Source organism: Acartia tonsa, chromosome 14, assembly GCF_053477335.1.
Source record: "Acartia tonsa isolate MP-2025a chromosome 14, ASM5347733v1, whole genome shotgun sequence".
In the NCBI taxonomy this organism is placed as follows: Eukaryota; Metazoa; Arthropoda; class Copepoda; order Calanoida; family Acartiidae; genus Acartia; species Acartia tonsa.
In genome coordinates, this window is record NC_137273.1 from 30,303,321 (window position 1) to 30,318,892 (window position 15,572).

The 15,572-nt window shown below is 31.9% G+C and overlaps 1 protein-coding gene across 1 annotated transcript; it reads right to left on the bottom strand.

Moving 5' to 3' along the window:
* Nucleotides 1–208: 208 nt before the first annotated feature.
* LOC145305406 (uncharacterized) lies at nt 209–15,289 on the bottom strand. The gene is made up of 11 exons (XM_080147024.1): nt 15,277–15,289; nt 13,311–13,434; nt 12,878–12,963; nt 7,237–7,315; nt 6,256–6,317; nt 5,670–5,796; nt 5,270–5,378; nt 4,722–4,768; nt 3,664–3,722; nt 1,008–1,046; nt 209–431 (listed from the first exon to the last, which is right to left on the bottom strand). The coding sequence occupies exons 1-11, from the start codon at nt 15,287–15,289 to the stop codon at nt 406–408; spliced, it is 771 nt and encodes a 256-aa protein (XP_080003150.1). The 3' UTR covers nt 209–405.
* Nucleotides 15,290–15,572: the final 283 nt, after the last annotated feature.

Here is a 15,572-nt window from a genome sequence, read left to right on the forward strand (position 1 = left end):
GGATTCTGAATTCAGATTCCGGATTATAGCAATATCTTTAAAGGCTTTTTTTTAATTAAAAAATTTAAGTGCTACATAAGTCCTAAAAATTAATGTTCTTGGTTTTCTCTATAATTCACTTCCGAGAATGGAACCAAATTTTGAAAGATATTATATATAATGATGATAAATTATAATCTTTACCTTCAAAAAGGCGGAGTTGAAAGAAAAAACTGAAGACGCTAATTTTAGCCTACCAGTTAAGAATCCGAATCCGCTATTAAAAAGCGAATTCCGGATTCGGATTCTAAAATTGGCTAAAAATTCCGGATCCCGAATTCGGATACGGATTGCCAACCCTAACAAAAATAAACAATTTTTTAAAACGGAGTAACTAAAATTTCTAATAATGACTATTGTTGATGGTTAATCTTCATAACTCACTTCAAGAGCTGAAATAAAAAATAATAGGTATGAATATCAAAAAGTCAATTTTAAGAATTTAATACAGTTCTAATAATCTAAAATACATGTACTTATTTTTTTATAAATCAAGGAGGAAGGGACAATTTAATGCAAATTATACTAATTCCTAAAGTTTTTACTCATATGCTTTTATTGGCTCGGTACCTTTAGTAAATATGGATTGCTTTGTTCAAACTAGCAGTGCTCAAACTTTTCAACTAATAATTTTTTTTTCTTAAGAAAGGGCAATTTTGTTTATTATTATAGATTATTACCTATAGATTTGCATCAATACTTTTATATTGGATAATAGTTATTTATTGCATCGTACTATAGACAGCTTTTCGCAGATATTAAAATGAAAAATTTTAAGATTAAATAAAACCAGTTTTGTTAGCCCCGAGCCTAGGGGTCGAAGCCCCGGTTTAACAAAACTGGTATTAATTTTATGAATAGATAGTTAGATGCTATAATACATGATTTTTCAGTATGGCTGGGAACCGGTTCTAATCCAGCGGATATTAAACTGTTTCAAAGCCCAACTTGGAAAAAGTAAAACTTACCATACAACAAAGCAACCAGACACAACACAAGTCTACCACCTAAAAAAAAAGGAAAAACATAAAAGTAATTTAATAATATCAAAACAAAAACAATATGATTACTATGGCATTGTAAATAAAAGATAATGAGCCAGGCGTGTATTTTCATCATTGGAATCCCAGCTTAGGGGTGGGACTGGGAAGGTGGGTTGAGAAAATGATACTTTTATACAGAAAATTTTTGAAAAAGAGACCTAAAACCCTAAAGATATGGGGAAATATTTGAAAAAGCTACTTGTTCTCTCATCTACAGACACAAAAATCCATTAAAATGATGAGAAATTTATTTTTAACAAGGGGGGGTGGGTGGATTTTTTTGCGACAAGGGGAAAAACGTTTCTTACCCCTGTAATAAGTTGTTTTATTGTATATTTGAAGATATGGTAAAACTATAATGTTCGTTCAGTTTCTTATATGTTCAATCATGTATTTGGCCATAACTATGTCAAAAATGTTAACAAAACAGACTTTTTTCAACTTAAGATACTGTAACAGTTTCTTTACAAGACTAACTGATTTTATGTATGAAACTAGCGGCTACGCCCCTGGATAGTAGAGGCCTCTAGTGGAACTTCAGGTGGGAGGGGTTCTACTAGGGTTGGTATATCGAGCGGGCAGTTTTGGGCCGCTCTTTATCGGTCCTTTTGGGCAGATTTGGGCACCCCCCGCTTTGGATGGTGAAAAAAAGGGGAGGGGGTAAAAAAATAGTAAGCTTTTTGTATCTAAAAAAGGATTTCGCTAACCGCTGAACCGATATGGTTCTCCTTTCCAGTGTAGCTTTTATAAGTCCTGAGATGGTTTTAGGCTATTTTATATCCTTTTTACGACTTTTGCCCAAAACCCCTTTTAGGCAATCGGGCGGCCCGTCCCCGTTATCGAAAAAAGTGCCCGATATGCCAACCCTGGGTTCTACTCTTAATTTTACATTTCAAAAATGAAAAGAAAACTTAAAGAAAGTTTACAGGGGGGGGGGGGGTATTCTAGGTGCTATTTCATTTGGGAAACCTCCCCAAAAAATATGCATAAACCTTTCCGGGACCTAAGAGAAGCTACACTGTAACACATAGAAACATATAACTCCAATAGTTACCAAGAGAGATAAACTTCCACTTGGTGGAAGCTTAGAAAAAAAAATGGTTTTAGGCTCTTTTAGTCAAATCAAACGCTTGTTTTATAACCTAAACACTTTGTTAAGAGAAAGATAGAGAAGAAAAAAAATATCTATCAAACAATTAAAATACAAAATCAAACACTGAAACACAAACAGGTTGATACCCATTTTCAGAGTAAACCAAACTTTAGAAAAAATAAGGATGACAACATCCATAAAAGCGAAGCACTGAAAAGGTAGGACAAACAGACATTAACACTTGTATAGTGTCAGAAATGAATAATCAGAATATAAATGTATAAGATTTGAAGCAAACTTGTAAGTAAATTTGTTGAAAAACTGCGTGATACAGGATAAAGTTTATAGACATACTTACATTTTTAGGACTTGATTATAGTGTTGCTTCGCTTAAAATATTGTACTTTGTTGTCCCAGGAATCATTATACCAAAAATCAGATCAAACGGATAATTAGATCACATAAAGATTTGTTGTTAAAAAAGTTAAAAAATGAACATATTTAAAATGGACATATGGACATTCTGGTAATGATTATAGAGTTGCTACGATTTCTAAATCGTACCCAAGTACTACAGGAATCATCATGCAAAGTTTGAAATCGATAGGACAATTCTAACATGCCTAAATTAATGAATAAAAGCATAGAATAAGGAGGAATAGAAGTGAAAACCCTATAAATTTCTGGGAAATTAGAAGGAATCTTTGACTTGCGCAGTAAAGACAATAATGCTAAAGTACAAATCACAATGACTAGATGGACAAAATTAGAGAAATTTAATTTGTATTAAAATCTGATATATACTTTTAAATTTTTTTTTGATCTTCATGATTTAAAATTAAGTATTGTAGTGTAACATGCTTGTCTTTAAACAATTTAGAATAATTCTCTGTAATCAGAAGGTAATTATTAACCCTTAAACATAAGTATCTGATTAAGACTAGCACCTCTGATACACACCACTTAATGAAGTGATGACAGCATTAACTGCTTGATCGTTTTAGACAAAGATGAAAAATCACTTAACATCATAAGAGCGCAACCTAGTTTTATAATATAAATACTGAGACAAATATTTTTTGTAAATTTTTTACATAATTAAATTTTTTAAGGCTTTAAATGCACTTCAAATTCATTTTTAATCCATTGTGAATAGGGAAGCGAAAGCTGGAAGCTTGGCTATATGGCTTTTAGTAAATTATTGCAAAAGGAATTTATTTTGAATATTTTTTCTTAATAATTACTGAAATCATGTTATTTACTAACAGCCTTATAGCCGTTTTGGTCTTTCAAATGTTCCAATTTTACTTCAGGCTAGCTAGGCAAAATCTTCTACCTGGATTCTATTCTATACTCTATCTTCTTTGAATAAAAGCTATCTATCTCGGACGGCCGTACGGACCGACCCTAATTATAGAAAAGCTTCGCTTTTAAAAATATCTAGAAACAGACAGGTTGACATCCTACAACTTTTATAATAGGATTTACCTATTTTAAGTAAAAGCTTGATTGCAAAAATGTAAAGCATTCCAATTTTGTTGTATCCTCTATATTAAGAAAATGATTTTATCATTCTCCAATTCTATTGAGGATAACCTAATTGAACAAGGGGGGGGGGGGAGTTCTGACACATTTGCGTAAACCTGGTGTATAGGCTTTATCTTTGGACTGAGAGGATAGGCTATTAGGGATAAAATCATTCTTATATGATAAATTTCCCCCAGATTTAAGCTTTTTTGGATAGGCCTCCAGGTTCCGGAGCTCCAGGCCTCCAGGTGGTCTTTGTACAGGTAAAAATTAAAAATAAGATTTTTTTTTTGAAGAGTTAGAGGTTAACTTATAAAACAAAATATGTTTCTTTTTGATTGTTATTCACATATTTGAAGAAAAAACATACATATTTTGTCTCATAAGCTGACATCTAACTTTTTTTTTCATTTTTACCTGTAGAGAGACCACCTGGAGGCCTGGAGCTCCGGAACCTGGAGGCCTATCCAAAAAATCTTAAATCTGGGGGAAATTCATCATATAAGAATGATTTTATCCCTAATAACCTATCCTCTCAGTCTAAAGATGAAGCCTATACACCAGGTTTACGCAAATGTGTCAGAACTTCCCCCCCCCCCCCTTCATTTCAGGGTTGGCAAAAATCCCATGTTTATATTGAGTCAAAAGTTTCATAAACCTTAAATATTCATATAGTTGAGAATAAATATACAGAAATTTCAAGATTAATGAAATATTATTATGTAAAAAAAACAATTTCAAACATCTATCTTTAAAACATAGCCGAAACATCACATTTTCAATTCATGTAATGCCAAGCTTTGCCAAAATCCCATCAATGCAAAAAAAGTGTCACATTGGACAGGGGAATCAACTCAAACAAAATTGCAGACTCGGATAATAGTTCAATAATTCACATTAACCCTTAAAGACGAACGGGCAACGTGAGTTAAAGGGTAGCTGCGCCAAAATATATTTGTTTATACAATGAAATAACAATTTTTGTAATTAAAATTAAAGGAGAATGATAAAATTATTTCCTTTTAATGAAACTATCATTAATTTCAGATTGCAGTCGATCTTTAATCTAAAATATATCTTAATTTGCACATTTCTATAAATTATGGCCTGAAGTGGATGTGTGACTTAAACACAAAACAAAGGTTAGTCTCACTCTCAAATTTTTAAAAATTGTCAAGGAAAAAAGATAATAATTTTCGACATAAGATTGCTTTTTTTGCGGCAGTTCTAGCGGTATGCCTGGTTTTTATACTACCATTAACACAAGCCGCGAAATTATTGTTTAAAAAAAGAGTGCATTTTTTTAATACACTCTTCAGTATAAATAAGGAAGCTTTTAATAGTACCTATAAAAAATGACGCCATACTGGCCTACCATTGGTAAATTAAAATGTATAATGGACTGCCATTGGTAATATAGTCTATGTATTGGCTGTAGTCATTTGTAATGTATGACGTCATTTTATATATATGCACTACACTGATCTTCAAAAAAAAAGAAATAAAAACTGCAAAAAAAACATTAAAAACTAGAACATGCAATTTAAATGAAACAAAACAAACTTACCATCAAATGTTTATAAAGACGATCCAGGTCCCCCAAAAGCCGTGTTTCAAACTTGGCATAATTTTTTTCAAACTTGGCATAATCTTTTTCCATTTTTTCGTTTGTTTTCCTAAGACAAAAATATTTTGAGAATGCTTTTAGCAGAAGTATTAAAATTCAAGAAAATGTGTAGGACCTCCCCCCCCCCCCCCTCCGCTTACAAGTTGGTTGTATTATCAAAGGTTCTTTAGGGATAAGGCAATGAACGACAAATTAATGTAAACACTCTATGATATAACATACCCCTTCAATAGATAAAAATTATTGGTGGACAAGTTAAGACCACTAACTAAACAAGATTTGTTATTAATTCAGTTAATTAACGCACAATTGTGCTAAAAATCTAAAAATAAATACTCACCAAAATTTAAACTCATCCCATTGTTTAGCTGAAGAATAGTGGTATTTTGACCCAGCCCATTGTGAATTGGTGTTGGTTCCCTGTGATGATTCATCTTGTCCTTGCGAGTATGCCCCGTAACTGTTACCCTGGTTTTTAAACACATTTTTTTGAGGGATCCAGGGGTGTATATTCTACCAAATTGACCCTGCTAAGGGGAGGGGGGATAAAAAATGTTTTTCAGGGGAAAAAAAATAAAAGAAATGATTACATTTTTTCCCCATTTTTCTCCCCTCCTTGGTGAAAAAACTTAAATAATGTGTGGGATGGGGGATAATATAAATAAAATAGAGTTCTGAAATTTTTTTCCCTTTTTCCCCCCTTCTTTGCTTGTAAAAAACCAGGAGGGGAAAAAAAATGTCAGCATGGGAAAAAAATGAATCCAGTGCAGAATATACACCCTTGAAGGGATCTTAAGGGACAAGACAATGGAAGATATATTATAACCCCAAATTACGATGTCAACACTCCCTTTTGCAGACGGATATTATCAGTGGAAAAGTTTGGACATTGCTAGTTTGTACAACCCAATCAATAAAATGTTTTTCCTGTTGTTTTTTTCTTAATCTGGCATTTCTTTCAACTTCTTTTATCCAATCATCAATAGTTCTAAAATATTAGCACATCTAAATTAAGGTTGGGCCGGATATCCGGCCGAATATACGGCCATTTTCAAAACCCGGCTGGATACCGAATATTGAAAATATCCAGGTACCGGATACCCGGCTGATTTCTAATGCCAAATATCCGGTAATCTAAATACTTAGAATAGCAATCCATCTTTTCATTTTTCTCGAAGGATATATATTTTTCTTATTCTGAACTTCAACAAACGTTGGAAAGAATTTTAATTTTCTACCTTATAATTTTCATAATACCAAAACATAACATCAATAATAATGTGACCATAACTTTTTTTTACTTAAATAGGAACTTAATTTAAAAATCTATTGTGACAAAAATATGTTAAGTAATGGATATAGAATACATGGATATTGTGAGAGATTCTCGCATACCCTGATAAAATGTTTCTCCCAACTGGCTAATGCGACGATACCCCCAATCCCTCCCCCCGGCCTTATGACTTCACTTCATCCCCTAACCTGACTATTGTATTGACCAACAACTGGGCACTATATTAGTAACCTCACAAATGCTGAGCTTCTAGAGCGCAATGATATGTCAGACATCAAACTGGCAATAAAACAGAGAAAATTGAGATGGCTGGGGCACACTCTGAGAAAAGGGCATGATGATTGAACCAATCAAGCCTTGACTTGGAACCCCTTCACGGAAAAGAGGAAACCATGTAGACCAAAAACAAGCTGGAGTAGGAAATTCCTGGATGAACTGAAAGATGAGAATCTATCATCTTTCAGTGATACCTCTACTGAGGCCCAATTTGAAGAAAAATGGAGAACCATTGTGCGTGGCCTATGCTCTAAAAATAAGAGATAAATGGCGATGATGAGAATAGTAACCTAAATTGACGACATAATATCCACGTATAATATATCCATTTGTTTACCTTGCTCTACTTCTGCTGCCGTGCCTAGCTCCATTAAAAGCATAGCTGTTTCTAGTGTCCTTGTAGTCCGTGAAATCTTCTAAAAATAGTCTCAAATTATTAGGGGACCCATAATGATACACATAAGGACCCCTTCTGTAGATTCAAATCAAAAAAGGTACCTACATGGGTGTATATTCTGCAGATTTTTTTGTTCTCTGCTGCAATTTTTTTATCTATTTTTCCCCTCCTAGTTTTTTTCCAGCAACGAAGGGGAAAAATGGAAAAATATTTTCAGAACTCTTTATTTTATTCATATTATCCCCCCTCCCTTATTTTCTTTTAGTTAGTGTTTAGTTTTCATCCTATAAACACATGTATTTCTAATTCATTTCCTATACAAGGGATCAAATTAACAAAATGTCAAAGTTTAACAATTTAAGTGTAGAAACTACACTATCAGAAGATATTCGGGATATTAAGGATAGGCTATCTAAATTAGAAGTAATTGAGAGTCTGTCTGCCCGTATTACTGCAAATGAGAAAGAACTGGCTTCTCTTTCTAAAGCCATGAGTAATTTGCAGGATACTAATACAGATCTGAAAGAGGAGGTAAAGAAGCTTAATGAAGATCTTGAGTCCAGGCCTAAAAAGGCAGATTTAGATGCTTTAAAAAGCGAGCTATCTGCATTTAAAGCACAAATTAATGATAAGGATATACTTCCTTTAAAGGAAGGACTTGAGGCTGTCAGAGAAGGAGTGGATGCTAGAGAACAGGCATCAAGGAATTACTGTGTGCATATAAATGGTTTGTTCATACCAGAAGCCCAAGCCAAAAATATCTCTGAATATGACCATGCTAAGCTTTGCATGGCTGCGGTGCATGAGATGCTTGGGCCTGTTTTGAACAAAAAGAAAGATTCTATTGGTTTCAGCGTTGAACATCCATCAGATTACATTGAAACAGCTCATGTATTGCCCATCCCAAAGAGTGGTAACTATATGTGCCCACCTATTTTTGTGCGCTTCAAAAATCGCAACCTTCGAAATCTAATTCTTGCCAACAAAAATTTTGCTAAGGTTCGGAAAATTGATTGTGAAAAAGGCACAAAAAGTTATCGTATTGCTGCTGATCTTACCAAACGCCGTTATGCTGTCATGCAAAAATTGATTCAATCTGAGAAATTTGAAAAAGTTTGGCATCTAGATGGCAAAATTGTCAAATTTATTACTAAAAAGAGTGATAAAGTATTCAAAGTGAAAATGTTTGAAATCACACCTAATCAAATAATTGAGAAATATTGTTAAATGTTAAACATTATGATTCTATTATATGTAATACTTTGATTTTTTTTCTAAGTTTTATCCTCTTACATTATATTTTATAATATTTAAATTATAGAGTAGCTTCGCAACTAAAAATTGCTTCATGTAAAATTAATATAATACCCTTGTAGGCTGAGTTTTGTTTACATGTTAATCTACACCCAATTTCCTTATTTTTCATTCATTAAAAACTTCTCCCTATTTTCCCCCAACTTCGTTTCTTCATCATACCCTTTATGTATTTGTCTCACACTATATTTATCTAATGATTTTCGATAGGGTGGGTAGTATTTGTCAGATTTTAAATAATATTGAATATGATTTCTTATCTAGATATAAAGATTCTACATTAAATGGTAATAATTATGAAAATCCGTATTATGAAATTGATTTGGCATGTTCATATTTTAATAACAAACAATTTATTGAAAAATGTAAGCAATTTCAAACATTAAAATTTCTTTCTTGGAACATTCAGAGTCTTAATAGTAAATTTATTCAGCTTAAAGAATATATAGATTATTTAAAAGAAAATAAAGTTACAATAGATGTAATATCTTTGCAAGAAGTCTGGACTATTTATGACCAAGATATATTTAAAATAGATGATTATATATTTATCTATAAATGTAGAAAGAATAAAGGGGGCGGCGGGATAGCTTATTATATTCATAAAAATCTAAAATTCAAAATATTGAATGAATTGTCAACATTTGAAGAAGGCTTATTTGAGTCACTCACAATTCAACTTGAATATAACAAAGAAAAATTTGTTTTGAGTAATGTCTACCGGCCTAATACTTCTATAATGGGATTTACTGAATCTCAACAAATGGATTTTTTTATTGATAATTTTTCTAACCTACAAAGTAAATTAATGTCTTTTAAATGTGCCTCTTACATTTTCACAGATTCTAATTTTGACATCTTAAAGTATCACTGTCATGAAAAAACAAATGATTTCCTTGAAAATTGCATTGCAAATGGTTTTTTATCTTTGATAACAAGACCAACAAGAATTTCTAGGACATCAGCAACATGTATTGACCAAATTTTTACTAACGCAAAAGATAATAGTTTTCATTCAGGAATTTTATTAAATGATATATCTGATCATTTCCCAATTTTCACAATAACACCTTATTCATATAAAGCAAGTAAAGAATCTTATTTTTTTACAAGAAATATTAATGAAGAAAAAATTACTGGGTTTATCAATCTATTAAGAAATGTTAATTGGGAAAATGTAACTAACAGTTTAGAACCCCAAAATTGTTTTAATAAATTCTATGAGCTTTTTAATGAATTTTATGAACTTTCTTTTCCTTTACAAAGGATTAGAATTAATAAGAACATACATAAAATTGAAAAATTTATGACTGATGGTTTAATGAGATGTAGAGATAAAAAATTTGAATTGTCCACGTTAAGTATTAATGAACCAACTGCTGATAATATTAGGATGTATAATAGATATAGAAATGTCTATAATCGTGCAATAAAAACAGCTAAAAAATTGTATTATTGCAATGAGCTAAAAAAATGTAAATCTGACTTGAGGAAAACTTGGGATATTATTAGAGATGCAATCCGAAAAACAAAAGATAAAGCAACATGTATCAATGAATTGAAGTTTAATGATGCTATATATTTAGATAATGCAGAAATTTCTGAGAAATTGAATGAACACTTCACTTCTGTAGCAAGCAAGATATCATCTAAAATAAATCCTTCTAACATTGATCCGTGTAGCTATATACCTAATTATAATTCCAGTTTTAAAATGCATACAATAAACCCAAATATAGTTATAGATATTGTTAAAAAAATGGGAAATAAACAAAGTATGGATATTTTTGGCCTGTCAAATTCTTTTTTGAAGAAAATAATTTCTGTTATTGCCCTTCCTCTCTCTCATGTCATTAACCAAACTATTTTAACTGGAAAAATACCTTCTGAATTTAAAATCGCAAAAGTTATACCTATTTTTAAGTTAAAAGGGAATAATTCTAATGAAAAAGCTGATCCATCAAACTATAGGCCGATAAGTTTATTAGCTATTTTCTCAAAAGTTTTAGAAAAAGTCATTTATCAACAACTGTCATGCTATTTGATTAGAAATAATATCATTTTTGAACATCAGTATGGATTTCAATCAAAAAAGTCTACAATACACCCCGTGATACACCTCTTAAATTATATAGCTGAAGCAAAAAATGATAATAAAACTGTAATTGGAGTCTTCTGTGATCTTGCAAAATGTTTTGATACAATTCCACACTCTATTTTAATTAAAAAGTTGTCAAAAATTGGCATTAATGGCGTTGAACTTGAATGGTTTAAAAATTATTTAAGTAATAGACAGCAATTTGTACATGTAAACAACACTGACTCAACAAAGCTGAACATAGATAGAGGTGTCCCACAGGGCTCTATTTTAGGACCAATTCTATTTTTAATCTACATAAATGATCTTAAAAACTGTACTGATTTATTTACCCTATTATTTGCTGATGACAGTAATTTTTTAATTTCTGGTAAAAACTTTACAGAGATAAAACTGAAATTAAACAATGAACTTAAAAAGATATCTGATTGGTTTAGGAGTAATCAAATGAGCTTAAATCCTGATAAAACTAAAATCATGATATTTAATAAAAATGAAAATACTATTGATTGGAATGCTCTTAATATTAAGCTAAACTTTAACAATGAAAATGAGTTTGATCCTGAGAAAATAAAAATCTTAAATTATGTCAATTCAAGTAGCAATATTCCTGCAATTAAATTCCTAGGTGTATTTATAGATCCTTCTTTGAATTTTAAATATCATGTAGAACATTTACGTAAAAAGATTTCTAGTTCCTTATTTCTTATAAATAGAGCTAAACATATACTGAATCTAGATAGCAAAAAAATGCTTTTTCACTCACTTATAAATAGTCATTTACTTTACTGTTTACCTGCCTGGAGTTGTGGTCTAAAATCTACTATGGACCCATTAATTAAATTGCAAAAAAAGGCAATAAGAATTGTTTTTAGTAAGAAACACATCTCACACACAATGCCTTTATTTAAAAAAATGAATGTCCTTCCTTTACATGAATCAGCTAATTATTTGAAATTATTATTTATGTATGATTTTATAAACAGTAAGCTACCAAGTTCCTTTCAAGGTACATGGCTTCGCCGTAATCAATTACATACCAGAAATCTTAGAAACTCTAATATGTTTGATGTTAAAAAACCGAAGTTTAAATCTATTGAAAGATTTCCTAAGTATCATTTCCAAGAATTATGGAATAACCATTGTAATAATGATTTATTAACCCACAATCAATCAAGAAAAAAATTTATGAAAAATCTAAAAGAATCTTTGTTATCAAGCTTAACTTTAGTGTGTAACAACCCATTATGTCAAGAATGTAGATAAAATTATATTTCTTTTCAATATTGTTTGAAATCTGATAAATCAATCAAAATCTATTTGTTAAAATTTTTTTTAATTTCTATTATTGCAATAATGGTGTGAGACTTGTATGTCCTAATCAATCCTTCCTATTATCATTCTTTCCTCTCCAATATGATTTTATTTATTGCTTATTATCTTTTTTTCTATTTTTTTTGTCTTATTTATATGGCCTGTATGAAAACAATGTGTGAATACACATTACTGCATACTTCCTAGTTTTTAGGAAACTGCCATTTGGGAAGAAAATTTTTTTATAAATTAATCATATCAATAAAATTTGACTGTATATATAAATGTATATAATATTCATTTAATTCATTTATTATTTTGTTGTTTTTTTTTCTATGTATGTACACCCAAGAATAATAAATCTAATCTAATCTAATCTTTTTTTCCACCAAGGAGGGGAGAAAAATGGCAACATTCAGTTCTCTTAATTTTTCCATTTTTCCCCCAACCACATATTTTTAATTTTTAAAAACCCCCCATTATCAGGGTCAAATTTGCACGATATACACCCCTGAGTACCTAACCTACGTTTCTTAACCAACGACTAGGAGATCATGTTTCTAAAACTTTGGGTACCACTATAACTTACAATCAAATATCCCTTCCCTCCTGACATAAATGGTTCGAGTAGTGGGAATTGCTTGTACCAAAACAGATGCATCTCATTACCACGTTTAGTTCGGACTTTGAGACAAATGTCTTGCAATCAGAGGGTTGGTTGTCCGCAGAAATTGTCCGCGTAATCATACACTTCGTCAGCAAGATTTGGTTCAAAGTTTTATCAAAATAAATCCTAATTGTTCTAAGGTTATCCAAGTTGACCCAACTTTGTTGATTATTTATTTTTGTGTTTACCTTGCCAGCTAGGACCATCTGAACTTGGATCCTGTTGTTGTGTGTTTTCATTTTGCTTTAAAGCTATCAGCTCTTCGTATGCTTCCCTGTAAAGAATGTGATTACTTATAATTTATGTATAATAATAATAAATATATGGAACAAAATAGCTTTAGTGAATCGATGAAGATTGTTTGAATTTGGCAACACCCAGGAATGTATTTTTATAATCCGTCCCCTGCATCTAGTAGCTGTAGGGAGTTTTTCTTATTCGTTGGCTTCACAGCCTAGGGGACTTTTAATGAATTTTGATTGGTCGGTTTATCAAGCTGAGACTCGATACGTTTCAACCACCTACATAAGAGGTAATTTTGTGTGTCATCATTGGGGACGCACTTCAAATTATGGCCATTTCCTTTTCCCTAAGGATCCCTAAAATAAAAATTGTGTCTACCTGATCTCATTAAATTGAACAGCCGCGGCAGTTGGATTTTCTTGATTTCTATCCGGATGACAAAGTTTTGAGAGACGGATGTAGGCAGATTTTATTTCTTTCTTTGTTGCATGACGATGAATACCTGAGTGGTGGCATTCAATTTTCAATTTTGTAATTTTAATACCAATACTAACAGCTGGGCTCCTAGCATCTAGAAGCTTTTGTATTCTAATGAATACCAAGGGGGAGGGACACAAAAGTAGCATAAACCATCCAAAGACTTAACTCCAACAATAAGATAGCTTAAAACCACTCAGAGCATATGATACCTCATTGATTGAGTACTTCATTTTAGGAAAGTAAAATATGGGTTCCAGATTTTTGTACTATTTAATTTTAGGTCATGTGGTGGTTCAAGGCCATTTTCTAACTCGTCGCTCCTCCCTCATTCAATTCAAAGCCTCTAAATGCTAGGTGCTTATACTAGCTTTAGTAAGATAGAAATGAAAATAATAATTTTGAAAATTGCCTAGGACATCGTATGGGTTTCTTGCCGACTAAAAAAGAAATTTAAATAATCGAGTAGTTTTATTTTAAAGAAAAGTGTGGGGGGTGGGGGAATTTTCCTATTTCTAATCCCTACGGGGTTATCCAGTACCTAATATAACCTTACTTAATCATCTGACATAAATAAATAAAGTAGAAAACGACCCCCCCCCCCTCTCCCAACTTTTTTCAATTTTCAATAAGCAGGGCAGAGGAATATCGGTGCTACGTAGTGTAGTTTGTGAAATAGCGCCTTGAAAAAAAAACTGACCTGATAGCTAGAATGATATCTAGAGATTGAAAATAATGTTGGAGTCAAAGAATAATAATTTTGTGTCCACCATGAGAGGCTTCCACTACAGGATGTGATTTTCTTCCACCTCAATGAACCTATAAGTAATTAAAATATCTAATACTAGCGGCTTCGCCCATAGCAGCCTCTAGGGGCACTTGAGTGTGGTGGATTTGAATTCAACAATTTTTTGGTTGGAAGGGATTTGATCAACCACCTCTCCTTGTATTTAATTTTAGTTTTAGAAATAAAAATTTCAAAAATTTGGAGGGGGGTTAATTTTTACTGTGTGCAATTTTTCTTGGGAGGGTTAGTGGTCCAAATAGTTATATACCTAACAAGGACCTATGAGAAGCTATATTGTAAAGAAGAAGAACCATATCGGATCAGCGGTTAATAAGATTCTTTTGTAAACACAGAAAGACATCCTGTTACGTTTGTCGTTTATGTAGGGATAAAAACTAGTGACAGCTCCCCTATCATATTCATATAGGGTCAATTTTCATTCAAAGGACTGTGATTTTGTTACCACAAAGGAACTTATTTGAAGCAGTCTTCCACTATAGAATTAACTACTAACTAGTGATGGCAATCCGTCGAATTTTTGGGCCAGATTCGGATTCTTAAAGAATCCGTCAAAAAAAGTGGCGGATTCCTTGTCGATTCCGGATTCTAGCAATATTTTAAAAGAATTTTATTTTTTTTTAAATTAAGTGCTACATATGTCCTAAAAATCAATGTTCTTGTTATAATTCACTTCCGAGAATCGAACCATATTTTAAAAGATATTATATATAATGATGAAAATCTTTGCCTTCAAAGAGGAGGAGTTGAAAGAAAAAACTCAAGACGCTAATTTTAGCCTACCAAATAAGAATCCGGAATCCGCGATTAAAAAACGGATTCCAAGATTGGGCGGATTCCGGATTGCCAACCCTAGAATTAACACAATTGGTTCACTTGATATCGCGATATTAGAGTTAACAAACAAAAACTAATAAAAAGCTTCACTGTTAAGAAATTATTGGTCCAGAAATTAGCGAGATCTTAAACTACATACAAATATAGATCCTAATTCTTTAATATGAGGATAATAAATTTAGATTAGTAAGGAGTTATAATTGCTTAATCGTAAAAAATTATCACCGATTCGACTCATTTTTGTAAGAAGGCTCAAATTGTCAAAACCGGTTTTAATCCAGCGGAAATTAATCGGATTCAAAGCCATACTTGATTAAATACTATCGGATACGGCCCTACCTTCGAAAACAATACTTGTAAAACTTCACAGGAATTATGAGAGGTTACAATGTAAAACATATCGGTTCAGCGGTTAGCAAGAACTTTCGGTAGAGACAGACAGACATAGACATCCTGTTACTTGTAAATAAGGAAGATTGCCTAACCTCTGCATATAAGGTTTGTGTTCATACTAGGGCAAC

Coding starts and splice junctions, on each gene's coding strand:
- LOC145305406 (XM_080147024.1), bottom strand. Junction 12,964..13,310: donor GTTCAATTTAATGAGATCAG/GTAGACACAATT, acceptor CATTCTTTACAG/GGAAGCATACGAAGAGCTGA. Junction 3,723..4,721: donor AATGATAGTTTCATTAAAAG/GAAATAATTTTA, acceptor TTCTTAATATAG/AGGATACAACAAAATTGGAA.